Below are 25,334 nucleotides of genomic sequence, written 5' to 3' on the forward strand. Positions count from 1 at the left end.
AATTCATCGATATATATAGTTAAATACTCATACAAAGCAATTGGATGGGGAATATATATAGTTAAATGCTAAAAGAAATTTTAAAGTAATTTCATCACAACTCAAATATCACATACATCATATTTGATTTCTAGTGTCTATAAGGAAACTTTTAACTCCTCTTCTCCATCGGAGTCTAAAAGGACTTGTTTTTCATCTTTATAAACTTGAAGAATCTCATTTCCTTTCTCCGCTTGGTCCTTCACTATTTCTACTGCCGAATTCATAACAGAGACACTGCACCACACTCTCAAATGAATTGACTGTAGTGTGTTTATACCTCCAATGCTTAAAGGGATCTCTTTTAATTCATACATCTCTTCTAGATAGAGCCCATGTAGATTTGAAAAATGGATATTCTCTGCTCCCCAATGCTCCAATTCAGAACTCCTAATGACCAACACTTTCAGCCGAAGAAATTCCCCTTCGATTGGACTCCACTCCGCCCCTTTGAATGCATTATACAATTTAACTACTTCAAGATTGGTTAATGAAGAACCAATTTTGTCATCTTTTCCCAAAGAATTTTGCCATTCCACAAACTTAACTCTTTCAGTGAAGTTGGGAAGCCTATGTCCTCCAACCGAGAATTATCTAACCACGTTGAAGTGAGTGATTAAAGCTAATTGAACTGTGCGAGAGAATAATCACCAGAACAAGCACTTAATTTCTTCAGATTTGGAATTCGTTTAATAACCTCCTCGCTACAACAAAACTAGATGTCTCAAGTGTACTTAGTTTTTTCAAAATAGTGGAATATTGCCCCTCCACTGGATCAAGAAAGTTGTAATTACAAACCCTAAGATACCTAAGTTTTGGCATCTCTCAAACTTTAGACAATGACATTGTTTTTAAATAATTTAGATCCAAAATATGTAGATTCAGTAAGAAAAATTTATTGGAAACTATAACTGCTTGGTTCTTGTAGAACCGATCATCTCCTTCAACATCAAGGTACCGTAACTTTGTGTGTAGCAGATATCTTACATCGGATTGATCATGTATTGATACCCATCTTAATTTATTAAGATTTTGATACATATTACTACAAGCCTCGCACACTGATGGACTCACAACTTTGTTTGATTGGGAGCCAACACAAACTTCTTGAAGATGTATCGTATTGCTCTCCCCACAATGACCACACAGAAAGCAGGTATCATCACTGATCGGTACTAAAACATGAATCTTTTGTGCTTTAGGGATACGGATAAGATGTTCTCTTTTAGATTATCTGAAACATAGCTCTCTTAGAATATCATGAATGCCACATGCTTTTATTTTCCCACTACGCGTCCATTTACGAATCAAAATCAGATTTCTATCAGCAAGATCCTTCAAGTATTCCTTTGCAGCTTCCTTCACACTTTTACTTCCTACTGGTTTTAGAAACCCCTCACCCATCCATAATTTTATCAACTGAGAGGCTTTAATCCGATCATCTTCAGAAAAAACTCTCATATAAAGAAAACATGGTTTAAGATGAATCAGCAAGCTGTTGTAACTCAAAGACAATATCTTTAAACAATGATCATCATCTCCAGAATTGACAAATGAGGTTACATTCTTTGCGACAAACTCCCAATATTCTCGTGTATGATTGGATTTTGCAAGGAGCCCACCAATTACAACAATTGCTAGAGGAAGCCCGCAGCAACATCTAGCAATATTCCTTCCAATTTCTTCCAAATGTGGATAAGGGCAACTTTTTTGTGCAAAAGCTTTTTCACATAGTAAATCCTAACTTTTATCGTTGTCTAATAAGTTCACTGTGAAATAATGATTGTCAAAACCTAAAGGACGAGTCACATCCAACAACCTAGTAGTCACCAAAATTCGACTTCCATTCGGGGAAGTACATTTTAAAATCTTCCCATGCTTTGATACTCCACAAATCATCCATAACAATCAAATACCTTCTACCAAATAAAAGTTTGTGAAGGCATTCTCCTAATTTAACTAGGTCTAGTTCACCCGCATCACTTGCTTCGATTATTTTGGCATTTATAAGGTACTTTAGAAGAACTTCTCGAGCGCTATATTGTTGAGATATTGTAAACCAAATGCGTATATCAAAGCGATAGACAATAAGTCGATGGTTAAAGGCATTTTGAGCTAGAGTTGTCTTACCAATGCCTTCCATCCCGACAATTGGGAGGATCCGACGATCAGATTCATCTCTAGTAAGCTCATCCACGACCTGAAGATAGCGTTCATCAAATTCCACCATAGTATTCTTGTCACTGGATGAAGGAGCGGTAGAACCCATAGACGCAGAAATTGCAAGAGAAACCAAAGATGCATAAGCTGCTACCGCCATTGTTGTCTATGTGAATGTAATCAAAGATAAGCTACAGCTGACTATAAATTAATTTTGGCGTACACATAATAATTGAGACCACCATAAACTTTCTAACCTTTTTTGACCAACACTTTTGAACTCCTCACATTGAGAAATTTTATTTATATATTAAATTCAAATTAATTTTAATTATATTCTTTTTTCTTAATTAATACTACAACTCATATAAATTTCAATATTCGGACTTTATAATTCTTAATTTTTTGTTTCACTCAAATTTTAACATTCTGTATTATAGTTTCTGTTTCAAAGTTTCAAACAAAAATTACATTCTAATTTTTTTTCCTATTAAGAAATCAAATTAATCTAAAAAAGGATTAAAACAATCGTTCATTATAAATAATTTTAACAGTTTCAAATAGTTTTAAGTTTAAGTCCAATATTTAGACCACTTCAATAAACTATACATGTATATTTTTTCCTAAAAGAAAAATAAAATAAAATAACGTACCTATTGACTCGTATTAATTAGTTTTGGAATAATTACATTTCCCTCCTTTGATGATTAGTATAATTATACGTAAATTCTTTGTAATTTAAAAAATTACACTCGCACCCCTGAGGTTTGATGTCTAGTATAATTACACATAAATTCTTTGTAATTTTTGTATCCCTAAGATTTGCTTCCGTCTAACAAATAAGTCTTTTCACTAATCAAACTCCCACCAAATTTGCTGATATTAACAAAAGAATTAGAAAAATTTCTATATTTATCTCTAATTAATTTATTACTAACTTATAGCATGTCAAATAATTTTTTTTATGATCAAGTTATTCTGGTACATCTCATACTTAACCCGACTAAGCAGACTGGATCAAGACTTGCATGTTCCAAAATAAGCTTTTAAATTAATTAGTCTTCAACGAATTATAATTTGATTGCGAAAGATATGGGCTAAGATGCTTCTTTATCATTTTTTCTATTTTAGATTTTTTATTATGAAAAATACGGATGAAGATTTTGTATTAATCCAAGAGGATTACCCAATAAATACTTGTAATAATATTTCATAAATTTTATTCGGACCCCACCCAATGGATTGGTACCCTGAGGTTATGTTTAACAAACATTCCTTGTGTTCTGTATAATTATAAGTATACTTTTTAAGATTGCGTTAACGTAATTTTACTTAGGGGTGTATTTGTTAAATTATGCTTCTAAGAAGGGATTTATTTATAATTACAAATAAAATCTCAGAAAGTTTATTTATAATTTTTTAAAAAATAAAAAGTATTTGTATAATTAGACTTGATCTCAGAGAATGTAGTAGATATAACCTACGCTAATCTATTATTACAATCAAACACAAATAAATTGATTTTTTTGATATGTAAATAAATTAATAATAAGTTAATCGGAGGTAAATGTAGATTTTTAATTATTTTCTTTTTGCTAGTATCAAGAAATTTTGTGAATTTGAACTAATAGAAAGATCTATTTGTTAGACAAAAGCAAACATCAGGAATCCTTTATGTGAATGCTTGTCTTATTGTAATTTCTTTACCGTCATCATGATGTAATGGTTGAATCGATCAATTATTGTAATTTGATGTTTGCTGTTCTCAGTCTATTAATATATTGGTTTAATCGATGTAATGCTCGGAAAGGCAGATGGATTTGAAATTTGGATAAAACTTAAGACTATATTGCAGAAGAAATTGTGTCTTGAGTAGGGCTTAGGCAAGTTGCAGATTTTATATTCCATGCCCAAGAACAACAGGTACAAGAAGAACATCCACCGACATAAACAGATAGAAACACTACACTTATGAATCAACCCCATTTGATGTAAGAATTTCTTCACAAGAAGTTTGTACAAACCTCATTTGAAGAACTGTAATGACGACTGCAAGTGCTCCGATACGTTCTTGCATTACATGTATACATGAACACTTGCAGTCTTCATTACCTGGCACACAGGGCAAACGTCGATGAAACCTTCACAATCGATACACAGACACAAGTGCCGGCAAGGCAATATTAAGACACAGACTTCTTTACCATTGCAAACTCTGCATTTCGGTGGATGGTTTTGGAGCCCTTGATTTCCAGAGCCGCTAATGATTCTCTGATGATTCGAGCAAGAAACTGCATCATCGACCTCACTGTCTCCAGAACCCTCACGAGCTTGGGCCGTGCCTTGTGCCAAGAGCTGCTGAATATTGCTCTTGAGGACATTTACAACGGATTCATTGTACTTTGCTCTGTAGTGCCACGATTGGGCTTCCATGGCAACCTGCTTTATCCGATCTCCCAGCTCCTTGTTCTTTCGGTTCATACTCTCGATTTCGAGCTCCTTCTCGTGCAATTTCCTGTTGATGCCTTTTTCCAAAGCATTCAGTAAAGAGACGGTGTGCCGTTGATTTATCTCTCTCACGCCCTTCAAGATATTCTCCTCCTGTTCACAAAGACAAGAATAATCGGATATTGAGAACAAAGCCAACATAACAACACTGAAACACCATAGATTTCAAGATAGGAATCGTTTAAGAGTGCAATGTTAATATTGTTGGATATGAATCCCGATACAGTATATGATGATTCCTAACTCGAAGTATTTAACACTTTCTATACCTGAAGTTTAATGTATCGGCCAAATTCTTCTGTCTGTCGATCTATCTCCATTTTGATAGTGTTACCAAGGGAAAGCACAGCAGGAAGATTGTTTTTCATATTCTCACAGGCTGAAGTAACAGAGGAATTTCGCTCTTCTTCCTCACAAGAAAGCTTGAGCCCAGTTGAAACGGGATTAGGATTTAAAACAGTTCCAATATTGCCAGCTTCATCCTGACAAAAGTTGTTATTCAAAGATATGTGAAGCTTCTGCTGCATAGACAAAGTATCCCCTTCCCCAACTCTGTTGATTGGGCGACTATCAGTGGGTGCCTGCCCGTTACCCATACAGTTTACAGTGCCAACAGCAGCACCTATTGGAACTGCAAAATAATTCAAAACCAAGAAACAAATTATTAGCAAGAAAAGGAGGAGTTGAGAAACAAGCTAACCGTCAGCAAGAAAACAAAATCAGAAGTATGATCATGATAAGTAGATACAATGGAACCTCACATTAATTAAACAACTAATGAATTGGTAATTCCTTTACTCTTTTCACTTAGCACTGAAATGTCTGTCCTGTAGTTATATCACGATTGCCGTGTATATTTACAACCGCCCAGAACAATGTAAGCAACAAATGTACGGTTTTTCAGATATAATTCGGAAACTAACCCACTAGTACTGAAGCTTATGCAAATCCGACTATATGAATAAGTTCCAAACATATTGAAAAACAAAAATATAACAGCTTTATGCTGTTCTTGGCAAAGAAACGATAAGAAGAAAAACAAAAGCTGGAAATCTTTCAGCTAGATGTCTAATGTACAATGCGAGCGTGTATTCTCGGAAAAACTTAAGCTATCTGTCCTGTGCACAAGATGTGAGCTACAATGTAAGAGTTTCGAGGGACAATCACAGGAGCAGCATCGATAACATATAGCATTAAAAGAATCAAAGGAAGCAGATTCAGTACGAAGAACCATATTTCTAACAGAACAGAAGCCCAGAAATATACTAACCATGCCCAAACAACTGGAGTTGAGGCAATGTATTGTTATCATACGGAACACGATTTTCCTCCATAAAACCAGGGAACATTGTGTTTCTATTATTTCCACCTCCTCCTAACATCTTCCTGAAAATCATAACCCAATGCATCAGATTCAAGCAACTTATATAATGTAAATATATCAATCTTGAAGAGACAAAAGATGAGTTTTTAGCAGGAAAAAGCTCATGTAGGACTTTAAAGGAAACACAATCTACATAAACTTAGAACAAGTAATCATAATATAACACATACAAACACGAGCTACTAATCCTATCAAGATCCAGAAAACATCCCACCACCGTGATGCAATTGACTACCACTACTATCTCTTCTCCACTTTCTAATACTCCTATACACAAAGAAATTACTGATCAATCAATCATCAAAAACCTTATATATTTACCTATTCCAGGAATCCCAAATAGGAAATATCCCATAGAAAAAAATCAGCATTCCTTAAAACATCAACCCCCCAACCAAAAACCAACTGATAAAAAGGAAATCCCAAGATTCACACAAATCATATGAGGGGTAAAAAAAAACCCAGAAACAAGATCAAATAACTTACCGAAAATCAGCTCAGATTCAGATAATCTATATCCGGGCTAGAATTTTTTTTTTAAATTAAAAAAGAAAAAGGAAGAAAAAAATACCCCCCGGAGATTACCGTTTAATTTACTCAAAAAAAGCGAAAAAGGAAGAAAAATTCCTCTTGCTTCAAGGGAAATGGGCAGCAAAAGAAGAGATGGTGGTAGGCAAGAACAATAATGAAAGAGAGAGAGAAAGAATGGGAATAAGAATAATAATTGGCATAATAATGAAAGTGGATGGTGGTGGTGGAGATGGTGGTGGGAAGAGTTGTTATTGCTGTGGATGTTGTTTGGGGTAAGGCAAAGAAATAAAGAAAAGGGAAAAGAGACGGATTCCATTCTGTTGGTATTGATGATTTCTTGTAGTTGGTGTGAGGAGTGACTGACTCACTAATCAATCGTTGCTGTTGAAGAAATCTTCTTCCCCACCTTCTCCATATTTTGGCCTAAATTTTTGTTCTCTTTCTCTCTCTCATTCATTTTCACTGTTTGTTTGTTTGTCTGACTGTACGGCCGCTCCCTTTTCGTTTTCCCCAACCACTGAAATCCGTCTCTTTTACTTTTTCTTGGTTTTGGCTACGGATTACTGGTTCCTCTTCCCCTCTCTTTAGACTATTTTGAATTTTTCTTTTTCCTTTTTAAGGTTACAAAAACTAAGTATATATATATATATATATATTTATATTTATACTCGTAGGAAACAATTACATAAATTATTTTTATTTTTTGCGTAATTATAGAAACCACCCATTAGAGCTAAAAAATAAATATAGTTTGTATAATATTGTTCATATTTTTGGGAGTCATCCGTGTAATTTTTCAAAAAATAGAGGTGGTTTGTGTAAATAATGTTGTCGTTTCTGACGAATATATATGTATTTCTTTTTTAAAAAGTAGAATAATTTATGTAACTAGTCCATAAATTTTGAAGTGTAGATGTAATTGTTCATATTTCTAATTATTTTATTTTTATTGAATTTCTACCACCTCATACCCAAAATTAAGGTTAAATTTATGTGAGTGATTTAATCGGACACAAATTTTGAATTTAAAAAAATATTTTTACACTATAGTGTTAAAAATAAGTTGTGAATTTATTGTATCATATTATCAATTTAATTTTATATGAAAAAGAAAAAAAGCTCATTCAGAATTTTACATATCAAATTATTTTTTTTCTCAAAAAAGTTTTAAAATTACACTTACAACGCTTTTGAAAATTCAATGTTTACACCCAATCTACTTCTGTTATGGTTCGGACGAAAAATGCTGATATTAGTAAAAAAAAGAAAAATTACATAAATTTTTAATTTTACTCTTTATTTAACATCTGAAGACAAGATGAGTTTGAGAGATGCGAAAAGGCATAATATCGTTAAATACAATGATAATTTGAATTTTTTAAATATAAAAATTTTGGGCCGATCAAATTCCTCCCTACCCAAAAAAAATATATATATAATTTTTTAGTGAAATCAATTTCACCAAAAAAATTAAAAAAGATAGGCAAATATTGAAATAATAATTATTTTTCAAAGTTACGTGATTGTTGGATCTTGTATTTAGGTTGCACAACACACCAACCATGCATCGACCGGGGTAATGTGATGGTTGGGGATGGTGGGGTAATATTATTAATTACGTTATTTTTAAATTTAATGCAATAATTTCATTTTTTTTAATACTTGATATAGTGCTTATTTAATTATATTTAATACTATATGTCACTTGATATCATTAATATTCATATTTTACATAAGAATGGTTATTGGATTCAAATTTGAAAATGAATTTTGAGTAAATGTAAGTTCCATTAATAAAGCAAGATCATACAGTACAACAGTGCTCAACTGGTGGTTTCTCCCTCGACAGGCCAAGAGATACGTCATAATCTATATAACGCACATGAACTAACAGAACGAAATAAATTAACACTGATAATCCTCTGTCTAATATCTTCCACAATGATGGTGGCTATAATGCTCGGTGGTCGCTTCGTATGCTCAAAGCGTCTCAAATTTCGTTTTCTCCAAATGTGGTAAATGCAAGCAGCAAGAAGTGCACGATAAGCCAAGTTAATGATGTGTTTTTCTCTCCATTTTCTTGCAGCCAACTCAACGTCCCGTGGCCACTCTCTATTAGGCCATTCAAACCGAACAATCCGCCGAATTGCTGTCAGATTTTGATTTTATAGATTTGGTAGAATTTGGGGCTGATCTGACATCTGTCTCCAAATCCGTCCCAAAACTATTTTAAGAATATATCTATTTTTTTGTTTATAATATAATATATATATATAGTTATACAATAAATTATATTTTTAACATAATTATATTTTATTTAATATTTATAAGTAATAATTTTATGCCTTCTAGAAAAATCGTTTAATTGATTTAAAAAATTAACTAAGTTTTATGAATTAGACCCACCAGATCTAGAGTTGACACGTGTCGACCGTAGGGGACGAGTTTGAGGCAAGCCAAATTGGGTCCTAAGTCTGATTACAACGGATGTGAGTCGGGTCAAGATGGGTCTGTGACGGATTGTGGTGGGTTTGGGGTCTAATAAAATTAAGGATAATTATATTTACGTTCTTTGATGTATGGTATGTTTATACAAATTATTCCCACCTTTTAATAATTATACATGCAGAACTCAGAAGTGTCAATAGCATTACAAACACCATTCCTACTTTTTAGAAAAGGATAAAATACACTTTGCTCCCCTGAATTATTCATCATGTAATATTCACCCTATAAACTAACAAATTTAATATTTACCCTCTTAGTTGGACAAAAATGCCCTTTAAGTCTTGAACAATAATATTATTTTTTAATATATTTTAGTATTTTACGCATTAAATTATCATCAAATTATTTTTTTAATAAGTGAAGAATTTAAATTAAAAGTAGAGTATAAATTAATATTTATATAGTAAATACACAATAAATATAATATAACCAACAACTTATATATGCTTTTTAAAAAAAATTTACAAATATATATATATATATATATATATATGCTTAATCAAAAAATAAACATTTTTACAAAAAAAATGAATAAATATATTTTATCATTCTTCTTAAAGAAAATATATTAAAAAATGACATATTATTATTTATTTTATCTAAAAGAATAAATAGTTAATAACTTAATTTTTTTTATCAAATTAATAAAATATTTTTATAAATTTTTTTTGTTTATTTATTGTACTCATTTATTAGTTAACTTTGAGTATGTAAAAGAATAAAATTCAAACTATTTAACTCACTAATTATATTTTACTTTATTATAAGTAAAGATATTTTTTTAATTAAGAAAATTTTAAGTAAATTTAAAACACAAAATTACTAAAAAAAATTGAGCTAAATATATATATATAATATAAGGATAATATTGTCTAAAAATTATATTATAGGGGGTAAGTGTTATATTTGTAGTTTAGGGGGTAATTTGTTACATAACAAACAATTTAGAGGGGCAAAGTGCATTTTATCCTTTTAAAAAATTATACGTACACCCCTTCAAAAGCGTCAATATCACTACACAAACTGTCCCTACTTTTTAGCTGTCAGTGGTGATTTTTATAATTATGCAAGAATGCATGAACGGCTTATGTAAACAGACCATAAATTATGGGTATAAATACAATTATCCCATAAAATTAAGTAGGGTACTCTTGGGCCGGCCTCTGACCCGCTCCATTGTCATTCTTAATTTTACACCTCTTCCCATATTAAATAAAAAAATTATAACAACGATTTACTAAAATTGATTTTATGATCACTATTTTTTTTTTTCTAAAAATTATGTAAAGGTAAAAATAAATAAATAAAAATAGCATATGAAAAAATAATAGCAATTCTCTTGAATTAAATGGGATTATATTTAGGTAAAAAATGGGTACATGCAATGCATGCATTGTTGAGAAAGAAAAGGAAAAAGTCGTGAAACACGATGAGGTGAGAAAGTGGCGATTTTGTTTCTTTGTCCATGAGGTTTGTACAGAAATTTGAAATGATAACATGTTTTTTTAAAGATTGTGCCTCGGTTTAATCAAAGACATTAGCTACATGCCAATAGCTTTACCTAAAAATCGTGTTAATGAAAAAAAATAAAAAAAAACATTTTTGAAAATAAAAAATAATTTACAACTAATTGTTAATTAAGTAAATATACGTTGTCCAGAAATTCTACACGTAATACTAGAAAAAAATATAATTTTTTACGACAGTTAATTATCATGGTTAAAAGTAAAAATATCATGATAGATACTAATTAACCACACAGACGCAAGGACTAATAACCATTATTTTTGGAAATAAGGCCAAAACATTTGTCACAGCTAATAATTGTAGCAAATATTTTGATCATAGGTAAAATTATAATGACTGTTGATTAACCGTGATCAAAATTTAAATTTTCGTATTAATTTACAATAATTTTTAAGGTTAGATCTAATTTGGGAATACTCCAAACGTGCTTGGGAAAGCTGAAAATTTTATTGCGAGGCCTATGAGAAAGGAACATTCCAGTTTTATTGACTCAATGTCTAAGTTAACAAGGTCGTAAGAAGTGAAAGTATAAAGGTTGTAAGAACACTAAGTGTAGCAAAAATTGTGTACTGGGAGTTTTGATGCTTGGTATTTATAAATATTCAAGAACTGTATAATTTTACGTCAATTATGATTAAAAAAAATGATCAGGCTGTCATGACCAAATTAAGAAATGTGAGGGTCTTAACCATTTTTTGATATTACTAGAAAGTTTGGAGGCATTTATGTAAAATTTGAATAATATTGTATAGCCCCTAATAAATTTTATAATTTTTTTACTAATAAAATCGAGAGGGAGTCGAGTTTAAAAGCATAGGGAATAAAAAAATATCGTCAAACTTGGTTTATTGAGCGTAACGAATTAAGATCGAATGAATTTTTATCTATAAATCTCAAATTCAGTTGAAAATCCACGCAGTTCCGTTCCAACGACCCAAATAAATGTGAAAATTCAAAGCCATAATTCAAGAAAGTATTCTTTTTATTAATAACGATAAATAAATTATAATAATTCTTCTTGATATATTGAGTAATATTCATTCACTTCTATAAAATTAAACGAATACTCATATATCTAATAAAATTTAAATTTTTATGACATCGAACTTATTTAGAACTCTTGATCCTGACACGCATAAATGGAGAAATGATTCAAATTAGGAAAAAGAATATGAAAGAAGAAAAACGAGAAAAGTGAATGAAGAATCACGAGGAATGAGATGGCATAATTAGGCATTGTTGCAGTTCTCACTCTTCTTCATGTGGGATTCCTCATGTGACTCCCCACGTGCCTTTTGCAATTTTGTGTTTGCCTTTGGCTTTGGCGTGGGTGGGTGGGTAGCATGAATGGCCATGTCGACATTGAATGAGACTTGGGGATCCATAGTTTGATGTTTAGATCCAAGTTATATGCTTTCTTTATTGTATTCGTTTATCTCGTGGAATTCGGCTGGCTATTTTGTTTTATTCGACTTGATTTTTTATTTATATATGATCGAGTTATCGATTTTTTTTTTGGATATTTTTTTTAGAATAATTTGCAAACATTAAGAAATGGATTTTTGGGTAGCCCAATAAGAATATTCTGACTTTCAAATCAATTAATAGGTTGTGAATAATGGTCGGGATTCGGCTCAATTTTGTATTTGTTTGTGGTTGCAATCGAGGGTCAATAGTATTCAGGTATGGGTGCTCTTCAAGAACAAGCTGCAAATAATGAAAATGGGAATAGTCGGGTTGCCCCAGTAGAGATATTCCGAGGCCTAAGTCAATTAATGGATTGTGAATACGGGTCGGGCATCTGACTCAATCTTGTATTTATTAATGATCATAGTTGACGGTCACTGGCTTTTCCATGGGTGCTTTCCATAAATAATTCGCACACACCAAAAATGTGGTAGTCGGGTTGTCCCAGAGAGGGCATTCCAACACCCGAGCCAACTAATGGGTCGTGCATAAGTGTGGGGCATTTGATTCAATCTTGTGTTTATTTATGGTCTCAATCGAGAGTTGCTAGTCTTTCCTCCTAGGTATCCTTCTACAGACACTAAAAATGGGATAATCAGGTTCCATAATCGTGACACTTCTACTCTCAAATCAACTGACGATTTACGAATGAGGGTTGAATAAAATAAAGTGAAGTATTTATAGGTTTAGCCCAATCATTCGAACACGAGGGGGGTGTGGGATTCTGCCACGTGTAGGGCGATGCAAGGGGTTGCCCTACTTCGACTTGCTGGGCCTTGGTGCCCAATTAGCTTAGCCCAATACAATTACTTTTTTTAGGCCTTGGTAGTAATGTAGTTTCTATAGAGGTCTGGCATTAATATTCCTCAATCATACATAAATATTATTATCAATTAGATCTTATTTGAAATCAAAATCAATACCCTGCATTTTTCATCAAAAAGTTTCATTCAAAATTTCCAACCTTGTAGCCTAAATTATTCATTCAATGCTTCACAAAAAAGTTACACACTTAAAATTTAAATCAATTGTTCATAATTTTATTTTCTTTTTTTTGAATGTGCTGGACGGATGCTTTGAGCCAACCCGTTGTTTAATTTCGTTCTCGCTGTGTCTCGACGCTTCTTGGGTTGTATGGTTCCTTTCAAATTGGGCTCGAAAGGAAGTAGGGTTTGAAGGCGAGGCAGAAGTCGACTGAAAGTAGAAGAAAGAGAGAAAAGAAACGATCTAAATTTATAATTGCCTATTTGTATTTGAGTTTAAGGATAAATCTAATTTATAATTTTTTTTCAATAAATATAAATTTCATTAAATAAAAGGAGTACAGAGGTACAATACAATATGTTTTAAAGCTAGGCATCTCATTCGACAGGCCAAGGGATCCGCCATAAACTATAAAGTCCATATGAGCTAATAGAATAGAGTAAGTCAGCACTAAGGATTCTCTGTCGCACGTCTCCTATGATGATAGCAGCAAAACTTGATAGATCATGTTCCTCTTTGTCAAATCGGTGAAGGTTGGATTCACGCCAAATGTGGTAGACAGCTGCAGCCACAAGGGTGCGGTAGGATGCAGAGATGAAATCCTCGCCTTTTCATTTCGTTGCTGCCCACAAAACATTCATTGGCCAATCACGATTAGGCCAGTCAAATCTAAGGGTCTGCCAGATCACCCTTAAGCACCTCCGAGAATACCTACAATGGAAAAATAGGTGTGTATGTGTTTTCGTTGTTTCATCATTGCATAAGATACACAAACTACCCAGCTGAAGGAGCCAAAGTTTGTCCAAGTAGAGAGTTTCTCGAAAATAGCCAACCAAAGGACAAACACATGCTTGGGAATTCGAAACGGACCTAAGAGTAGTGAAGACCAGCCTACTTTGCGCCCCTGAGGTCTCAGGATACAAAGGATGCAAGCAGTCGTAGGAGTACAGAGTGATCTCCAAGTCCTGCAGTCCACTCCACCATGGATAGTGGGTAATACAAGAAAGATTTCAAAGCAGTCGGTATCCGTGATATACAGCCAATGCCACATTAAGTCTATCAGTCAACCGCGTATTAGTAATCTATAACTTCATGAGTCTTATATTGAAAGCTATTAATTTTAGTCATTTAAATTTATCCGATATATAATGCAGACATGCTTATGGATTTAAAAAAAAAGATATAATTATATCGTCCTCCTTCGATATTTGATATAATTATATTATATTTTTATAGTTTAAAAATGTATATGTAGTACCCTAATATTTTTTTCATCAAACAAATAAAATTTTTTATTAGCCAAAATTTACTAGATTTATTAATATTAATATAAATAAAATAAAAATTAATATTTAAATAAATATTTGTTGTTAATTAAAATATCCTTCTATGAAGTTTATTCTCACTCTTATAAGTATATTTTAATTAATAGAGAAATCTATTTGTGAAGCGGAAACAAATAAATTTCTAAAAAATAAATTTGTTGGATGATGAAGTAATTAAAAAAAATAGGAACCGTACACGTGTCAAGTTTCAATACTATTGGACCGCAAAAATCTCCGCCTCTTCACTTCACCTCCTCCACCTCTCTCTCGAATGGCTCCAAGCCACTGAAAAATGAGAAATCATCGGCGGATGGAATTCCCTATATCGCCCTCACACACCCGGGTCAATCCAGCCCCACCTCCGTGCCCATTATCGTAATTTTACCTGCTCAATTTTCCTCCATGAGGTAAGTATAATAGCACCCCAACAACCTGAAGAACAGCAAGAAGGATAATACCCAATAAATTTTTGCAGAATGCATTGCTTGAATCTGAAGGCTGTTGCGAATCTCCACTCTCTGTCGTTGCCGGGTCGGGCCAGTAGCGGCGTCAAAGACTGCAGTTTTCGGGTTAATCGAATCGTTGCTTGCAGCGTGCCGGGTTCGGGTTCGGGTACTGGTCCGGTTCAAGGGTCGAGTCAGAGCCCGTTTTTCTCCCGGACTGAGACGTATGCCTTGCTGAAGCAGCAGCTGGAAGTTGCTGCAAAAGCTGAGGTACTATTGCTTGCTCTCTCTCTCTGTGCGAATTGTGCTTTTTCGTTTGAATTTGTTGGTAAGGATTGGATTTGGTGTATTAGTTGAAATTTTCGATTCAGACTTGTTTTGGGATATGCAGTTTGCTGTTGTTGAGGCGTGTGGGGGTAATGTGCTGGGAATGTTTTTGGTATGAAGGAGGCGTGTTATTTAGATAGTTGGTACTAGAGACTGGCTGACACGGCTAATAGTTTTGGAGGAAGATGTTTTGATTAAAAGTTGTAGCATTCTATTTAATAGATCTTTAGTTCAAGAACATTATGTATGGTTGTGCATTTATACTGATAGTTTCTGAAACGTGTTGGCTGGTTTAGTTGCGCTTTTTGTCTTCGGATTGATTTTTCCATTTGATAATTGCATTAGGATTACAAGGAAGCTGCAAGACTTCGTGATTCATTGAGAGTCTTTGAGGAGGAGGAGCCAGTTTTGCGCCTTCAGAGATTGTTGAAAGAGGCTATTGCACAGGAAAGATTTGAGGTATGCTTCTTCCATTTCTTATTTGCTATATTTTCTATTGAATTTTCTGAAGGTTATGGTGACAGATGAGTAATCATTTTGGATTGATTTTGCTTTTGAAGTTTCTGGATCACTGAATTAGCATATTTAAGAGTTAAATGATTATGCTTATTTAGGAATTTATGGTTATTCAACTTGTTCTTTCCTGATTGCCTGTGTACGTCATGGCAGTCTTTAAAACTGTCATATGGCAGACTTAGTTCAATATCCATTTTGTATCATGATTCAAATGCTTACAAAATTGGGCATGTGTTTTTCATTGGACGAAGCATTATACCCCAAACTTCATTTTTCTGAGAGCTTATAGCAAGGAATTCCCTTTGTGAGGATGCGATGGCTAGCCTCTCCCTGACCAATAGAAGATCGACTCAGGTTTTGAGAATCTTAAACTTTGGCAATTTGTACTGTTTAACATGTTGAATTGCTTGCGGAAAAGTGTCTCGACATAAAACTGCGTGTGCTGCTATACCAATTAGAAAGAAGTCTGCTTTGTTTGATTTTTTACATCAGTTAAATTAATGATACTCTGGTTCTGACTGACCAATTTGTCTAATGCTTTCTTTTTCTTCTAACTAAACAGGTTTGTTGATGTCCTTTCTTTTTGTATATTTGTCTATGACACCAGGATGCAGCTAGGTACCGTGATGAGTTAAAGGAAATTGCTCCTCATTGTCTTTTGAAGTGCTCAAGTGATGCTACAACCCTGGTATGTCGAGCATCATAAATCTACTGAGTCCATTTTCAGTTTAATCACAGCTCTTGCAACTGATACTTCTAACTTGATTCTGTCATGCTTTCTACTGGTACGACAACTGTGATCGTAATCTGAAACTATTATTGACCTAGTTCATAAATCATGTTGGGGGTAACCATATCTGAGATACACTTTGTGTCAGCATGTGCTTCTTGCGGGTTAATGCCCGCCTCTACTAGTTTAATCAACTAGCTAAGTTGACGCCATCAAGCTTCAATTGCATCTCATTGACTATGGTCAGTGAATCCCGAGCTCTATGAGAGAGAGAAATCTGGCTACGCAAAATTCTTTCACCTTCACATTGTGAATCTTGATTCTTCACCTGAAATCAGTTTAGCTTAAGCTAGTCTTTGGATGAGCACAATAGCTGGATTGAAAACTTCTCTCTTCTTTATTCTTTTGGGGTTGTGTGTGTGTTAGAAAGTTATGTCTGGATATCTATCTAATTAATGCACTTTTCCAGGGTATTAGAGTTCAAGTTAGGAGTGTGTACATTGAAGGTAGAAGCCAGCCTTCGAAAGGCCTTTATTTTTTTGCATATAGAATCAGAATCACCAACAACTCAGATCGTCCTGTACAACTTCTTAGAAGGCACTGGATCATAACTGATGCCAATGGGAAAACAGAGAGTGTCCAGTAAGTTGTTACACTTTACCTTTTTATTTTTTTCTTTGTTGCTACAGATAGTATTGCAATAGTCTCTTGAAAGTGTATGTCATTTTAACCTTTTCAACATTTTCAGCATCACTTTCATTTAGTTGATGATTCATTTGTTTTCTCCAGTGACTGAACTTCCTGCTTTTTGACCAGGGGTGTCGGAGTTATAGGTGAACAACCAGTGATACTTCCCAAAACCGGTTTTGAGTATTCATCTGCCTGTCCATTGAGCACATCTAGTGGCAGAATGGTGAGATGGTGAATTATATTTCATTTACATAGGAAACCCCTGCCCCGCCAACCGAGGCAGCTTTTTGATCCATTGATTGCCTCTTCTTATCAAACTTTACTCTCCTATTACACAAAATCACAATGATGGTGACATGTCACTGGTTTCCTCCCGTTATTTCTGGAACAAACATTCAATTTTAAACATTTACTGCTCTGCTTGAATAAGAGCCCTTGGAAAGCTTTGCTGGAAAATTTTCCTTCAGTTCACATCAAATGTTACATCAGTTGAAATTGAAGTCACATATGCTGTACTTATATCCAATTCATGGTGTTAAAAGTAGCAAGTGAATTATCCTTTGTTCTCCATAATTATGCTATGTAGATGAGTTTCTGTAACTATGGACTTGCTAACATATTTTAGGATATGTTGGTTGTTTTCGTCTGAAAATAACCGTGTATGAGGGGTCCTTTATATAGTTTCTTGGAGTGGAATAACTATAACTTATTTGAGTTATTTCACTTTATTTGCTTATCAGGAGGGTGACTTTGAGATGAAGCATATCGACAAAGTAGGAACTCGAACATTCAACGTGGCTATTGCCCCCTTTGCTTTGTCCACGTTTGGAGATGGCGCTGATACCACTTGATAGACTAACCTAGATATACAAGGAAGATGTGTCAATTCGATTATATTGTATGCTACTGAAATTGTTTTCCTGATGACCAATTGCACAGTTCTGAAGACGTTGTAAGCCCATGTATCTTGCCATCGTAGTGTAAGAAATTCTTCACCACTATCAGGAATGCAGTTAGTAAGCATGCCTAATCAGACTTTTTAAATGAGTTGATATAGTCAATGTATAAATGGAGTGAACTGTAAAATATAAATGTATAGATAGTGTGACTATTTAGAGTATGTACTATATAATTCCCACCTTGTGCAATTTCTTTTTCAATACATTGCCATGACTTAGCCTGTAACCAATTTTTGTTGTGAATTTACTGTGTATAATGCATGAAGTCTGATGTAATTCTGGTGTCGCAGGAAGCAAGTGACTATAAACCTTTGATAGGGTACTTGCGTAATGAGCTACTATCCTTTTGTTTCTTGCGAAGGTTGATATAGACGTGTTAGTATTCTCTGAATGATTAGTCTAAATCAGCCCAACTTCATGAAGGTTTTCCCAATATCACGTTATTGAACTACTTGAGAGCAGTTATATCTTCAGTCACACTTTTCTTATGCTATGCAAGATTCAACACTTGTTTCTTTATATTTCTAGATCTTTCAGGAGGACTTTCATTAAGGTTCAAAAGATATTTCTAATGAAAGGTGCGTTCTCTACCCGTTGTTCATTTTCTGTATCTATATTGCCTCTGTTTCCTTGTATATTTTCATTCCACTCTCTGAATATATGTTTGTATCCTTGGTGTGCTTGATCATAATGGATCAGATACTGCTTTAGTTAGAATTATTACAGCATTAACATGTCATGCTTGTGAAAGGTTCTACATTACACACTCGAAATTTGATTTAACTGGCTCATGTCTCGGAAATCACATCCAGTCTGTTATTAACGCAACTCCGATTTATCCTTTTTTCCAAATGCATATATTCCTGTACCTTGTATATCTGGCCAAATATCACATCACTAAGCATTTTGGTTGTCAGTAAGGCATTTGTCTGCATCCGTCAGTCGAACTCCCTCTGCCCTTGCATGAAAGTTCAGTCATATAAGCAAATAGGAGCAGTATATTTGAATTGGCATTGATGCTAATTGCCATTGGCAGAGTTCATCTGTTTTGGAGATTTCATTCACTGATGACATTCGTATTTCATTCTTGTGCTTCGTGTAAGACGTTTGGTCTTTCCTTTTCTTACCTATTCTGTTCATGACTATCTTGAAACACCGTTTGTCTTGTTCTAGAGTCAGAAATCGTATTGAGATGGTTTCACTGACGTGTAGTTGAGTGTTGGATTCCCATGCGCTGGTTCATGCATTTCTGCTACTATAACTAACTCTACTACTCTCTTCCCTTACGTAATTGAACATGATGCTGCAGTTTCTTCATCTTCTCCTCCTCTAACTTTTCTAGTGTGAGTGATATAGTTTCTGATCTGGACACGTCCGTAATGGAACGAGTTAGCGTTCTGATTTCGGGTTCAGGGACAGGTCTTTATGTTATGGATCCGGTCGGATTTGAGGTGGGTTTTTAGGCCTTGTTCAAGGCTCGCCCTGAACCCTTCCGAAGAATATTTATAAATTTTTTAATTAATTTAATTTTTATGTAATATATACATTTGCAAAATAAGTTATATTTTCTTATATAATTCTTTTGACAAGTTATCTTGATTAATTGAAGAATTTAATATTTTTAACAATCTATCTTGATTAATTGAAGAAAAGCAGAACTTTAGTCAGGTTTTGCAAGTTATGGATTTCGAAATTTTAAAATATTTTTTTTTGAAAAATCTTAAATTTAAGAAATTTCAAATCATTCAGCTCTAAGTTTTGAACTACATGGGATATTGATGGATTTTATTTTATTTTTTATACGAAGGCTTTCGAAACTATCTTTTAAATATATTTTTTTAAATTTAAATTTATTAATTCAAATATAGTCTTATGTAATTGAAGAGTACTCTTTTGTGTCTTTAAAATATTTGGTACCTTCTTTATTTTTTATTTTTTTCCTTTCTTTTCAATTTCTTTTTTGTCTCTCTTTTAAACTTTTACATTTCTCCCAAACCCCTACACCCACTCTAGGGTATATGCCTCATAGGAATCACACAAGGGTAGATTAGAAACTTCTGGTAAAATATCCGTTATAATGTCCGTTCGTCACCCAACGGATAACGTGCATTACATAGTCCAGAGATTGGTGGCTTACCCATTAAGTGATTTTGGCATTGGACGGTTCTAATAGGAATTAGGTTAGGTCAATTCAATAATAGACATCGATGTCATTTCACCCTTCCTTGGTACAACCTAATTGTTTAGGAATGAGATTTCTATATGGGAGGGTTTGTGTTCGAACTTTAGTTTTGTGCTTGAATATTATAAATTAAGAACTTCACATCTCCATTTTTCTCACTCTTTTTCTAATAATTTCTCATATTTATTTTATTATTTTTATTGATTTAATTAATATACATTAAAAATAATAATTATTTTCTAAAATTTAAAATTAATTATGAACAGATTCATCAGTGAGGCGACATATACTAGATGTTATAATGGGTAAGGGTTCGAAATTGAATAGATCACTATTGACTGATGAATTTCAATAAAATAACGTTTTTCCCTACCCATTTGAAGAAAGTCTGCAGTGTTTTTGCCAGGGTTGGAAAATAAATGAAATTATTCAATATTCGGTTAAAGTCAATTAATGAAAACTTGTTTGAATTTAATTTCTTAAAGCAAATAGACTTAACTTGAACAAAGTTTTTTATTTGATAAATTTGTAAGTACGACTCGAGTTCGATTCAATTACTGCAAAAAATAAGAAATAATATTAAAAATATCTAGTTACTCGAGTTCGGTTGATATTTGCTCCAATTAAAATTTGTTTGAGTTTGATCTGATTAATTATCAAATCAAATGGAAACATAATTTTCAAAATTGGAACAATAATTCAAATAAACTTAAACAATTGATTCGAATTTAATTTTAATTTTTGGTTGTCTAATGAATGAATGATGATGGATGAACAATTACAGTCATTTTTATTTACAATTTTTTTGCACCATAAAAAAATATAAATTATGTTGATACGGAATGTTTTATTATGAGATAGTCCTTCAACACGATATTAGAGTCAGATTAAATAAGAAATCGTAAATTTGAATATCATTATCAATTATTCATAAAAAAAATGTCTCATCTGTTTATTGAGTATAAAAAAATATGTTAAGATATTAAATATTAAATAATTTTTTTTTAATAATTTAAATTTTTAAATAAAATGGTATTTTTGAGGAATTTCAAGAACCAATCCCTAAAACAAGCAATGGCATCAGCTTACTCAATCTACGACCAATCATTGCAAGCAAAAGAGAAATCAATGCAAGCACAAAGCTGATTCATTGATTGATTTGATTGCCATCATCATTCATTCATATATATATATATATACCAACGTGTGATTTGTGTTATGTACGGATTTAATTTAATTTTATTTAAAATTATATTTTATAAATATTTAAATTTTGGGAAAGTTAAATGAAGAAATATTTTAAATAAAATTATTTTTTTGGAAAAGAATATAATACATCAATAGTAATAAAATTTGTCGGAATTTACAATTAGAAGCATATATGTGAAGAGATAAATAGATAAAATAAATAAATTAAAAAAGAATAACCATCTTCATAAAATATCATACGTTGTGATGTGTTCTCCGTTGATAATGCCACCTTAGATCGTTTTTTTAGTAGAATTTTGAAATTATACGAAATAAGATAAATTGTTATTTAATGAAAATATAAAATTTTATGAAAAATTGAAAACCTTAAATGTGATCATCCGAATAATGTTACTATCCTCCAAGTGCATAAATATTTATTAAATCACTATATACATTTATTAGATATTCTTTTTATGTTTTAAAAATTAAAAATTACTAGCTTGATTATTATCATAAAACATGTATGAATTAATTTAATCATAATTTAAATTATATTTAAAAAAATTAATTTTATGAAAGTAATTTTGATTCTATTGAAAATATATGGCTACCTAAGGTGAATTTTCAATTAAAAATAATTTCGAAACATAAAATTCATTTAAAAATTAAAATAAAAGTAATTATTACCACAAATATAATTGGTGGTGAATATATATGTTATAATTTAAAAAATGATTAATATTGCTATTAATACTTACCATTAATATTTATCTATGAATTAATTATTTTTATAATTTAAATCTAAGAATTCACCATTTGATCAAAATTGAAGGATTTGGGCCCCTTCACATATATATATATATATTTTGCTTTTCAATTCTTTTATTATCCGTATTAAAAAAAAATAAAAACTTTCTTATTATCCAAAAACTCGCATTTTCATCTTCATGTGTTTGTTCATCATCAAAGCCAAAGTACGACTTTTTGTATAAAAATCATCAAATATAAATAAAGAGGTCGTGTAAGGGTATGCGATTTATGTGGAAAGAGCAATCACGTGACCAGCTAATATGTCCAACCCTAAGGAGAAAACGCTGTCGTCGCGTGTCACGCGGCCACGTCCAACCCTTCGCCCTTGAGTCTTGACTTAGCCCTCACGTCACGCCTTCACAAATTGCCATTAGTCGGTGGCCCCACCCCTCTCAATCTCCCCCATTCTCTTCACTAATTTTTCTCTACATAGTATTATAGGAGGCGTTTGGCTGAGCTTATAAATTTTTTAAAATATTTTATAAGATATTTAAAGTGTACAAATTGTTAAAAATCATTTGATTATAAAGTTACAAGTTCGAATTTCATCGATGTGAGTGGTGCTATTCTGCTTTAATAGTAATTGTCGTTCTACTTTAATAGTAATTATTGATTAGATATAGTTATCTCATATTGATAATTGGTTGTTATAGTTGTCGCTAGTTGTTATTAGATATAGATATTTGATATTAATAATTGTAATTGATTTACTAAAAAAATAATAATAATAATAGTTCATTGTTTTCTCTTTAAAAAAATAAAAAGAAAATTATTCGACAAACTAATTTCTTTTTTTATGTATTACATCGATACTCCTAAAATTAGGTCTAATTACACAATCATTCCCTATCCTTTAAAAATTACGAATATAACCCTTAGAAGGTTTGTGTAACGGGGGTGTTTGTTTAAAGTTTCACCATTGAATAAAGGATGTACTTGTAATTATAATTACAACCTCAATATATTTACTTGTAAATCTACAAAAGGCAGATGTATTTATGTAATTAAATCTAACTTTAAAAAATGTCAATGTAATAGATCTATTTATTTTGAAAAGCTTTAAAATTTCAAAATAAGATATTTTGGACCTTACAGAAGACAAGTTAACTTCACTCGCCTTATTTTAAATATATTGTATTATAAGCTATTAATTTAGTTTTAAATATAATTGCTGTTTTTCCTCGATCCCAAATCAAAATTATCGAATTTAAATTCCAACAATTTAATGAGTTTTTTGTCATTATTACAGTATGAAAAACTTATTATGTCAAATATTCCATTATCTTATAAGTTTTGACATCTTATTTATGCAAATACTTTAAGATTAGAAAAAATGTAAGTAACCCCCTTGCGATATTGCAAATAAGCAAATTACCCCTTTATGAAAAAATAAATGGCGATTTACCTCCTTGTATTTTTTAAAATACAATAATTTATCTCTCTATGTTTTTTAAAATGAAATATTTTTTAATAAGGGGATAATGTGCTCATTTTCAATATCACAAGGGGGTAAATTGCTAGTCACCCCTTTAAGATCTTATTGCTGAAATAAACTTTAACATCTTCAGACTCTTGAAATATCTTATAAGATGTTTCAAATAAATTTAACCAAACACCCTTTTAATGTGCACTTATCTCGTCGAAAATTTAAGTTATAAGAGAAAAATATCAGTTAATGTTTAACATATTAACATAATATATTATAAAATTTTATTTGATGTTCTGACCAAAAAAAAAAAAAAAGATACGAATTCATTTAATGCTTACGGAAAAATATTCTTTATATATGTATGTCATGCTTTTATTTTTTTTTATATGTCATGCTTGTACTTGTTATTTTATTTTCTTTATAATCATTACATAATTTTGAGAAAAAATATTTAGTGATAGTTAATAACTTATATAAATTAAATCGTTAGCAATTATGCGTTTTGTCTACACGATGTTTTGGATTAATAAAAATTAATAATTTTTGAAGTACTTTTCAATTTTAAATGAATACCATAAATATTTGTTGATAAATGTAGAAATATTACTCATTAATTGTTTGTTCCAATGTATGACTTATGCTTTTATAAATAGTTTTTTAGATATCGACAATATATTATCGAAAAAAAATTTGTGTCTCATCAGAATATCAACACTATTTTACACGAAATTTCGTCTTAATATTTTCCAAAAATTCGAAATTTAATTGCCATTTTAGACCAAAATTTCTATTGATATTTTTACATTCCCAATATTGGTGTGGCTCAATATTTTTAATTTAAGTAATAACTATACCACATCAAAATCCTGATAAATTAAGCAATACGTTAATATAACTAAAAAGAAAAAAATACAAGCAACTCCCTTGTGATATGACAAATGAGAAAATTACCCCATTATAAAAAAATAAATAGTAATTTACCTCCCTATTTTCTTTAAAATACAGCAATTTACCCCCCTATGATTTTTAAAATGAAGTAATTTACCTCCCTGTATAGGGAGGTATTTTGCTTCATTTTAAAAAGTATAGGGGTGTAATTTGCTATAATTTTTTTATAGGGGGATAATGTGCTCATTTTAAATATCACAGGGGGATAAATTGTTGTTCACCCTAACTAAAAATAATAAGCAGATTATAATAATTAATATAAAGTGAAACAAATATCGATACATCTGATAAGATTCAAACACAACCTTAAAAATTTGTTCATAAAACCTCAATTTGAATGGAGTAGGACATCATGGGTTGGTGTGGGTCAATAGTTTGTTGGTCCCAAAAGGTGGCAAATTACAAGAAAGGATAAAATCTCATGAAATGAAGGGAAAAAAACATAAATGTGAAGAAACCAAGAGTAATGTCTTGTCATACAATTAGAGTGGACCACTTTTCCAATTTTACATAAGAAAGAGGGCCAATTTGTTAAAAGATGTTCCCAAGTTTTGTTTGGACCAAAAACCTCAAGACTGGCCCTCCCCTCCCAATTTTACTTATTCTTTTTGAGATAAGTAGACAATATTTGAACTACTTGGTATTTTTTTCTTTTTCAGAATGGGTGGGGGGTGTG

At 31.9% G+C, this 25,334-nt stretch overlaps 2 protein-coding genes across 5 annotated transcripts; one reads left to right on the forward strand and one right to left on the reverse strand.

The window, feature by feature from the left end:
* Positions 4,073-7,207, reverse strand: LOC105157429 (E3 ubiquitin-protein ligase BOI-like). 3 transcript variants are annotated; one of them, XM_020692252.1, is made up of 4 exons: positions 6,677-7,207; positions 5,978-6,093; positions 4,977-5,338; positions 4,073-4,800 (listed from the first exon to the last, which is right to left on the reverse strand). In XM_020692252.1, exons 2-4 carry the CDS (start codon positions 6,087-6,089, stop codon positions 4,276-4,278), a joined length of 999 nt encoding a protein of 332 aa, XP_020547911.1. In that variant the 5' UTR covers positions 6,090-6,093; positions 6,677-7,207; the 3' UTR covers positions 4,073-4,275. The 3 variants fall into 3 exon arrangements, with proteins under 3 accessions (XP_020547911.1, XP_020547910.1, XP_020547909.1); XM_020692251.1 differs by having other exon boundaries at positions 6,578-7,206; XM_020692250.1 differs by lacking the exon at positions 6,677-7,207 and adding an exon at positions 6,413-6,520.
* On the forward strand, positions 14,631-18,324 carry LOC105157230. 2 transcript variants are annotated; one of them, XM_011073579.2, is made up of 7 exons: positions 14,631-14,840; positions 14,909-15,146; positions 15,549-15,662; positions 16,327-16,407; positions 16,919-17,091; positions 17,266-17,362; positions 17,880-18,324. In XM_011073579.2, exons 1-7 carry the CDS (start codon positions 14,836-14,838, stop codon positions 17,988-17,990), a joined length of 819 nt encoding a protein of 272 aa, XP_011071881.1. In that variant the 5' UTR covers positions 14,631-14,835; the 3' UTR covers positions 17,991-18,324. The 2 variants fall into 2 exon arrangements, with proteins under 2 accessions (XP_011071881.1, XP_020547886.1); XM_020692227.1 differs by having other exon boundaries at positions 14,672-14,808.

Source organism: Sesamum indicum, linkage group LG3 (genome assembly GCF_000512975.1).
Source record: "Sesamum indicum cultivar Zhongzhi No. 13 linkage group LG3, S_indicum_v1.0, whole genome shotgun sequence".
NCBI lineage: Eukaryota > Viridiplantae > Streptophyta > Magnoliopsida > Lamiales > Pedaliaceae > Sesamum > Sesamum indicum.